Below are 9,243 nucleotides of genomic sequence, written 5' to 3' on the forward strand. Positions count from 1 at the left end.
TTTTTTTTGCATGAGTAAAGGAGCTAATTGTTTCTCCTCAATTCTTAGTGAATGTCATGATTGCTGCAGGGAACTTTGCACTGATGGGGTTAAGAGCATTTATCTCCTTAAGGTCTATTCTTTTCATAAGGTTTTTACATCTGTTTCTATAGCTCTGGCCCTTAGTAATCATTCAGTTCTTCATAGTAGCTTGTGCTCTGTTACCCTTTTGAGTAAACATATGTTTTTCTTTTAAGTAAATCAGTAAATAAGTTAGCATTTCTGGTGAGGTAGAGGGGGGATTGGAAGCCCTGTTAGAGATGTATTTTTATGAACATATGATGCTGCTTTTTTTTTTAAAGAAAAAAAAATGAGGGAAGAAAATAACAAGCCAACCAATATTTCATTTAAACCTGTGAGTAGGTGTGATGTGGTACTGATAAGAGTGTATATTTTGTGTATTTAAAGTGGAGAGCTCTATAAATGTTTATTAAGTTTACTTGTTCCAGATCTGCGTTCAAGTCCTGGATATCCTTGTTAATTTTCTGTCTCGTTGATCTGTCTAATATTGATGTTGAAGTCTCCCACTATTATTGTGTGGGAGTCTAAGTCCCTTTATAAGTCTTATGTATCTGGTTGTTCCTGAATTGGGTGTGTATATATTTAGGATCGTTAGCTCTTCTTGTTGCATTGATCCTTTTACCGTTATGTGATGTCCTTCTTTGCCTCTTTTGATCTTTGTTGCTTTAAAGTCTATTCTATCAGAGGCGAGAATTGCAACTCCTGCTTTTTATTTATTTATTTATTTTTGCTCTCCATTTTGTTGGTAAATATTTCTCCATCCCTTTGTTTTGAGTCCTTGTGTTTCCTTGCATGTAAGATGGGTCTGGATGCAGCATACCGATGGGTTTTGGCTGTGTCTTTTGATTGGGGGATTTAGTTGATTTAAATTTAGGATTAACAATAATGTATGTGAGTTTAATACTGCCATTTGATGTTAGCTGGCTGTTTTGCCCATTAGTTAATGTAAATTCATCATTATGTTCTGCTCTTTACTTTTTGGTATATTTTTGGAAAGGCTGATACTGGTTGTTTCTTTCTATGTGTAGTGCTTCTTTCAGAAGCTCTTGTAAAGCAGGCCTGGTGGTGATGAAATCTCTGAGTACTTGCTTGTTCACAAAATATTTTATTTTTCCTTCGCCTGTGAAGCTTAGTTTGGCTGAATATGAAATTCTGGGTTGAAAGTTCTTTTCTCTCTCTCTTTTTGTTTTTTTAATAGGGACAGAGTCTCACACTGTCACTCAGGCTGGAATTCAGTAAAGCAATCATGCTTACTGTAGCCTCGACCTCACAGGCTCAAGCAATCCTCCCACTTCAGCCTCCTGAGTAGCTGGGACCACAGGTGAGTGCCACTACACCTGGCTAATTTGTAAATGTTTTGTGGGGATGGCATCTCACTATGTTACCCAGGCTGGTCTCAAACTCTTGGACTCAAGTGATCCTCCTGCCTTTGGCTTCCCAAAGTTCTGGGATTACAGGCATGAGCCATCATGCTTGGTCTCTAGTATTTTACACTAAAAAATTAAAAGGAAAAATATCCCTAGGTTTTTTGTGTTCAGATGTGTATGAAAAATCTATTAATATCTGGCAAAGCACCATTTAGGAGATGCTGCTTTGTAGGCATCTCAGCTCTACATTTCTTAATGAATAGCTCAGCAAATAGCACAATCATCCTCCAGCCACCAGGGCCAGCCACAAACTTACGTCCTGGACCCCTCTCTCTTCCAATCCCTTATACAGTATGTCAAGTCCAGTCAAATCACCCATCTTTTTATCTTTTGCCTCCTATGGCTCAATCTCTCATTGTCTCTCTCCTGAATGGTTGCAACAAACCCCTTCCCATGTCTTCTCCACACCACTCTGTGGGTAGGCACACAGACCTTCCAGCCATCACTGTGGCGGTGGGGATCAAATGCAAGCTATGTAGCACAACCTCTTAGACCTCTTCTCTCACCATTCATTATCTATGCTCAGGCTCTGGCGCAGGGTCTTTAACCTGGCTACTCATCAGAAGCTCTTGTGGCACTTATCAAAGCCCCACCCATGGAGATTCTGATCCAGGAAGTCTGTCTTGGGGTTTATGTTCCATGGCTGATTTTGAGCCATAGTCAGAAATAACAACCAATTAGTCTGGTCTCCCCAGACTACCTTCAGTTTTCTCAGTGGGCCACATTCTCTCATACCTACTGTTCTCTTTGCCTGAGTGACCTTCCTCTCCATCTCACTTAGCTCACTCTTAGCAGACTCTGCTGAGATGTCTCCAGGCAGCTCTTTCTGGCTCTTCCCATCCCTCTCTCCTTGGTCTTGGTCAGCCATCTTTCCCTTCTGCTACCTTGACTACTTACCTCTGTCCTTGGATTTATCACTGTGTTTACCTGTTGCTTTCCAATACTACACTAAGAGTCATTTGGGACAGATATTTTAATTCTGAGACTTCTCTTTAATACACTGCGTAGCACACAGTAAATGCTCAAGTATTTGTTGAAAAAATCCATTTTTCTTTGTGCTGTTTCAGAACCTTGTGACTCAAGAATATTTTTTCCTTGTTTGTACCTTGACCTTGCCCATTCTCCATGGTCCCTTCCTGACATTTCACCATCATTTCTAATTTAGTATCCACCAAGATTGTCCTGGACATCAACCCATTCTGTAATAAAAATAAATAAAAAGAGCAAGTGCTGTAGAGTTGAGCAACCTGGGTTTATATCTCGACTTTGCTATTTACCAGTTTGTAGGCTTGGACAAATTACTTGGCTTTTGGGAAACTTAGTTTCCTCATTTGTAAAATTGAGATGATAACACCTTATGATGTTATTCTTAAGCTCCAGTAAAACAGTATTTGTAAAGTGCCTGGTCCATAGTAGGTGGTTATTAAGTGTGAGTTCCCTTCTTTTGGGATACCCCATAACTAATAGAAATAGCTAAAGACTTTGGTTGCAGCCTAGTTCTGCTGTTCACTGGCTGTGTGTCTTTGGTCAGCTTATGACTTTCAGTAGCCCTGTTAGGAAAATGGGCATAATTTTGATTGTCTTATAGAGTTAGGAAAAGCATATAAAATTTATGTTAAGTATCCAGCCAGTGCTTAATAAAATGGTGGTTATTTCTGAGATGTAATCATATACTGTAGTGTTTTTCTTGTGTTCTATAATCTACAAGCACTATTTTATCATCCCTAATGTTGTTCCTAACAGTATTACTAAAGGTCAAATTGATTTTGGCCATACTCACACTTTCTCTTTCACATCCTGAAAAAATCCTGAATCATCTATAAGTATATCATTTATGTGGAAGCCCCCTGTTAGTTTTCTGTACAGTGCTATGCTTCCTGGCAACTGACCTTCAAAAACTTGTATTTATATTCCAAGTGCCTATTTTCCCTGTGTTACAGGAGCATTGTTCACCCTCAGGAGCATCCTGAAGAGTTGGAATTCTGAAGGAATCTCTCAGACGCAAATCTCTACCTGGGCAGGCTTTTCAGACTATCTCTGCCCAGAATGTCAGGAGAGGCCACAGTCTTGGCTTACCGTGCCCCAGAAGAACAGGAAGGACTTATAGTTGTCAAGGTTGAAGAAGAAAATTATGTTTGGGGCCAGGACTTTGGCCTTCAGGGAAACTCCTGGAGCCAAGAGGTATTACGGCAGCAGTTCAGGCAATTTAGTTACTCTGACTCCACTGGCCCTCGGGAAGCTCTGAGCCGGCTCCGAGACCTTTGCTGTCAGTGGTTGAGGCCAGAGGTGCACTCCAAGGAGCAGATCCTGGAGTTGCTGGTGCTGGAGCAGTTCCTGACCATCCTTCCTGAGGAGCTGAAAGCTTGGGTGCGAGAGCATCGGCCAGAGAATGGAGAGGAAGCCGTGACTATGCTGGAGGAGTTGGAAAAAGAACTCGATGAGCCAAGGCAACAGGTAAGAGGTAGATATTTTTGTTTGTTTGATCTATTGTTAAGTAATGGGGAATCCATTGTGACTGGGGCGTTGACTCAGCTCTCAGAAAATTACACATTTTCTTTTTTTTGGGTTATTAATTATTCACTCATTGGGTTCAAGTCACTAGGACTCTTAAGTCCTATTTTTTTTTCTGTAATCATTTGAATGAGTTTTTGATTCTTCTTATGCTGCCCTGTTGCTCTAGGAGTTTTCTACTTGTGTATCCTCAGAATGATAGTGCTGGTACTTGATTACTCCTAGGACACAGCTCATGGCCAAGAAATGGTCTGGCAGGAAATGACATCCACAGGAGCACTGAAGTCTCTGAATAGCCCGCTGAAGCCCTTACAGAACCAGTGCAAGAGTGAGACTCAGGAGCCTGAGGCTATCCAGGAGAGAGGTGAGAAGCCCCAGTCTATTTGGGGTTGAGGATGGAGGTGAGAACTGTCATCTGTGGCATGGTTCATTCTTAATGACAGCCACTTGTGGTTATCACCAAGTGTTGTGGAAAGGCTTCTTTGCCTAGAAATATTCTTCCTTTGTCTATGTTTAGAATCTGAAATTCAAGTATCATTTATAACTTTGGGTTAAGAATTAAAGTCTTTAGTAAAGTTCTATAATACCCATAATTATTTTTTTCTCTCCTTTTTTTTTTTTTTTTTTTTTGATGGGTTTTTATCAGCTAAGTCAACCAGCTCTTAACACATATTTTACTTGTTACGATATTACTCTTTTTGTGATGGGGTCTCACTGTATCACTCAGGCTGGAGTACACTGGTACAACCACAGCTCACTGCAGCAGCAGCCTTGAAGCCCTGGGTTCAAGTGATCCTCCTGCCTCAGCCTCTAGAGTAGCTAGGACTACAGTTGTACACCGCCATGCCTGGCTAAATATCCATAATATTCAAAGATCAATATTCTGTTATTTAATTTTGGTTTCATTGGCAAGGCAGTCCCTAAGATGGACATGAATACTGTATCAGTAATAGAAACCATATAATCACTTGAACAGGGAAAGTTTAATATTAAGAATTATTAACTGCTAAGTGTTAGAAAGTCAAATTCCAAAGAATATAGGAATAATAGATATAGAGTGTCTCTAGGGCTGAAGCAGAACATACAAGGTAGGAACAAATCTGCAGGAGGGTGTCACAACTTCCCCTTCCCTGCCAGGGCTGAGATCCAGGCCTTGCTGGAGAGGGCACAGCTATAGTCCACTGGATGGAGATGCCACTGCAGTGCTGAGCTGGCAGAACTCATTGAGGAGCCACACTCTGGGGTGCTAGAAGCTCCTCATGGGGAGATGACCTGGTATGGAACTCGCTGGGAAGCTACCCATAGGGATAGTGTCTTTGGAAATCATTGGGGTGTCCACTGCTAGGTGTCCCATATGCTACAGAAACAAACACAAAGAACATGCCAGAACCAGGAAGAAAAGCCCTTTTTTCCAGTTCCTCTGCAACCCCGTCCATTGATAAAGCTCACATCATGCCATCTGGCAAATGTTCCACTATCACATACAGGGCAATGAAGTGTAGATTTGAAACTGAGGCAATAAATTGATAGCTGTCACAGATGCCAAGGATTAGAACTGAAAAGACTTTATGTTATTGGCAAAATTATCCTTATTGGCAGCAGATAAATTAGGCCTATTAGCTTGTTCTTATTAATCTTTTGTTACATCTGACTACACTTCTGATTTCGTCTTCACCAAGCAATTTTGTTAACTTCCCATGAAGCTTAGGTATAATAAGAAAATACATTCATTCAGTGTGGTCCATGTGATGGTTATATTACTCATTAATTCTCATTCTGGTTTTATTATTGAGTTTCATGGGCTTAGTTAATGAGCATCTATCCCAAAAGATAAATCTATTTTTTGTATGATGATAAAATTAGGTATATGTGGACATAAGCCCAAGGGCCTGATGCTGGACCTCAGCAGTTCACCAAAGGAATCCTTATCATCCATTCACTGAATTCTTCTGGGAAACTCCCTCCCAACCTTCCCTAGGGATCATACCCTGATACTACCATTAGTCAAGCAGGCCTTCTTAAGTATCTTCGGAACCAAGCAGGTGCTACATTAAAATGGGCTTTGAAAATTCATCTTAAAAGAGGCAAAGGAGGAAGTCAAACTGTTTCTCTTTGCAGATAGCATGATTCTATGTCTAGAAAACCGCATTGTCCCAGCCCCAAAGCTTCTTAAGCCAATAAGCAACTGCAGCAAAGTCTCAGGATACAAAATCAAGGTACAAAAATCACAATCATTTCTATATACAGAGATTCTTATATCTCTATGCCTATACTGCACACTTGTACAACAATAGACAAGTAGAGAGCCAAATCATGATTAACTCCCAATCACAATTGCTACAAAGAGAATAAAATACCTAGGAATACAGCAAACAAGGGAAGTGAAGGGACTCCTCAAGGAAGACTACAAACCACTGCTCAAGGAATTCAGAGAGGACATCAACATTGGAGAAACATTCCATACTCATGGTTAGGAAGAATCATATCATGAAAATGGCCATACTGCCCAAAGTAATTTGTAGATTCAATGCTATTCCCATTAAACTACCATTAACATTCTTCACAGAATTGGAAAAAAAAAACCCTACTTTAAAATCTATATGGAACCAAAAAACAACCCTTATAGCTAAGACAATCCTAAGCAAAAGAACAAAGCTGGAGGCATTATGCCACCTGCCTCAATCTGTATTATGAGGCTACCATAACCCAAACAGCATGGTACTGGTACAAAAACAGACACAGACCAATAGAACAGAGTAGAGATCTGAGAAATAAGACTGCACATCTACAACCAGCGGATATTTCACAAACCTGACAAAAGCATTGGGGAAAGGATTCCCTATTTAATAAGTGGTGATAGGAAAATTGGCTAGCCATACACAGAAAATTGAAACTGATCCCTCCTTTACACCTTATACAAAAATTAACTCAAGATGGACTAAAGACTTAAATATAAAACCAAACCTATAAAATCCCTAGAGGAAAATCTAGGTAATACCATTCAGGGCGTAGGCATGGGCAAAGATTTCATGACAAAAATGTCAAAAACAATTGTAACAGAAGCAAAAATTGACAAATGGGATGTAATTATACTAAAGAGCTTCTGCACAGCAAAAGAAACTATTATCAGAGTGAACAGATAACCTACAGAATGGGAAAACATTTTTGCAATCTATGTAACAAAGGTCTAATATCCAGGATCTACAAGAAACTTAAACAGATGTCCAAGACAAAACCAAACAACCCCATTAAAAAGTGGGCAAAGGACATTATGAATAGAGACTTCTCAAAAGAAGACATTTATGCACCAACAAACATGAAAAATAGCTCAACGTCACTGATCATTAGAGAAATGCAAATCAAGACCACAATGAGAAACAATCTCACGACACTCAGAACGGCGATTATTAAAAAGTCAAAAAACAGCAGATGCTTGCAATGCTGTGGAGAGGTAGGAACACTTTTACAGTGTTGGTAGGAATGTAAATTAGTTCAATAATTGTGGAAAACAATGTGGCAATTCCTCAAAGACCTAGAACCAGAAATACCATTTGATCCAGAAATACCATTTGATCCATTACTGGATATATACATTCAAAGGAATATAAATTATCCTATTATAAAGATATATGCATGCATATGTTCATTGCAGCACTATTCACAATAGCAAAGACATGGAATCAACCCAAATGCCCATCAATGATAGACTGGATAAAGAAAATGTGGTACATATACACCATGGAATACTATGCAGCCATAAACAAGAATGAGATCACGTCCTTTGCAGGGACATAGATGGAGCTTGAAGCCATTATCCTCAGGAAACTAACACAGGAACAGAAAACCATACACCACATGTTCTCACTTATAAGTGGGCGCTGAACAGTGAGAGAACATGGAAACAGGGAGGAGATCAACACACACTGGGCCAATGGGGGTCAGAGAGAAAGCATCAGGATAAATAGCTAATACATGTGGGGCTTGATAGGTACAGCAAACCACCATGGCACACATTTACCTATGTGACAAACCTGCACATCCTGCACATGTATCCTGGAACTTAAATAAAAGAAAATTCATCTCCTTAAGTCCTCTGTCTTAAATCAGGTAAATGTTGAAATCATTTAGATAGATTATTTCTACTTTCTTTTTTTAAGATCTTGAGGAACAGAGACTGTGGTAATTTCTTAAGTGCCTCTTGGACTTTTTCATATTGCTATTACAGGATGAGTTGTGTCCCTCCAAAATTTGTATATTGAAGCTCTAACCCCCACCCAGAACCTTAGAGTATGACTGTATTTTTTTAGACATAGGACCTTTATAAAGGTTAAAATGAGATCATTAGGGTGGGCTTAATCCAAAATAATTGATGTCCTTAAAAGAAAAGATTAGGGCACAACACAGACCAAGGGTTGATCTTGTGGGACCTAGAAAGAAAGTGGCCATCTGTGGCCGGGTGCAGTGGCTCATGCTTGTAATCCCAGCACTTTGGGAGGTTGAGGCAGGCAGATCACTTGAGGTCAAGAGTTCGAGACCACTGTGAAACCTCATCTTTACTAAAAATACAAAAATTAGCCGGGCGTGGTGGTCCATGCCTATAGTCCCAGCTACTTGGGAGGCTGAGACAGGAGGATCACCTGAGCCCAGAAAATGGAGGTTGCAGTGAGCCAAGATTACACCACTGCATTCCAGCCTGAGTGACAGAGTGAGACTTCTCAAAACCAAAAACCAAAAACCAAAAAAAAAAAAGTGGCCATCATCTGCAAGCCAAGGAGAGAGATTGGCCTCAGAAGAAACCAAACCTGCTGACACCTTGATCTTGGACCTCTAGCCTCTAGAATTGTGAGAAAAGAGATTTATGTTATTTACCACCCATTTTATGGTATTTTGTTATGGAAGCCCTAGCAAACATACTGTATTAAAGTTCTTTCTTGTGTCCATATGAAATACTCCCAGCTTTAATTTATTAAGAATCCACTTTCTTTTGTTTGTTTACAGAGTCCTCATAAAACACAATTTATACTTGAATGGAGTGAGTACACGACACTTTGATCTTGTTTTAACTAAGTCTCTCACTCCCTCTGATCCCATTTGTGTTCTGTCTGTCGGGATATCTTGCCGCTTTTCTCTGGACATGCTTCAGTTTCTCCACATTCATTTGAGGTTTGGGGATCAAGACAAAATAAAATACTCTAATGAGGATCTGACTGATTTAAAATATATTCACCCCCCCCAACCCTTATCT

The 9,243-nt window shown here is 39.9% G+C and overlaps 1 protein-coding gene across 2 annotated transcripts in view; it reads left to right on the forward strand.

Moving 5' to 3' along the window:
* ZSCAN30 (zinc finger and SCAN domain containing 30) overlaps positions 1-9,243 on the forward strand; it is a 37,238-nt gene that overhangs the window by 20,316 nt on the left and 7,679 nt on the right. For both annotated transcript variants that reach the window (XM_017511399.2, XM_037732414.1), the window contains exons 2-3: positions 3,447-3,941; positions 4,224-4,362. In XM_017511399.2, coding sequence (XP_017366888.1) covers positions 3,534-3,941; positions 4,224-4,362 — 547 coding nt within the window. In that variant the 5' untranslated portion in view covers positions 3,447-3,533. The remainder of the gene's footprint in view (positions 1-3,446; positions 3,942-4,223; positions 4,363-9,243) is intronic.

This window comes from Cebus imitator, unplaced genomic scaffold (genome assembly GCF_001604975.1).
Source record: "Cebus imitator isolate Cc_AM_T3 unplaced genomic scaffold, Cebus_imitator-1.0 Scaffold448, whole genome shotgun sequence".
Classification (NCBI taxonomy): domain Eukaryota; kingdom Metazoa; phylum Chordata; class Mammalia; order Primates; family Cebidae; genus Cebus; species Cebus imitator.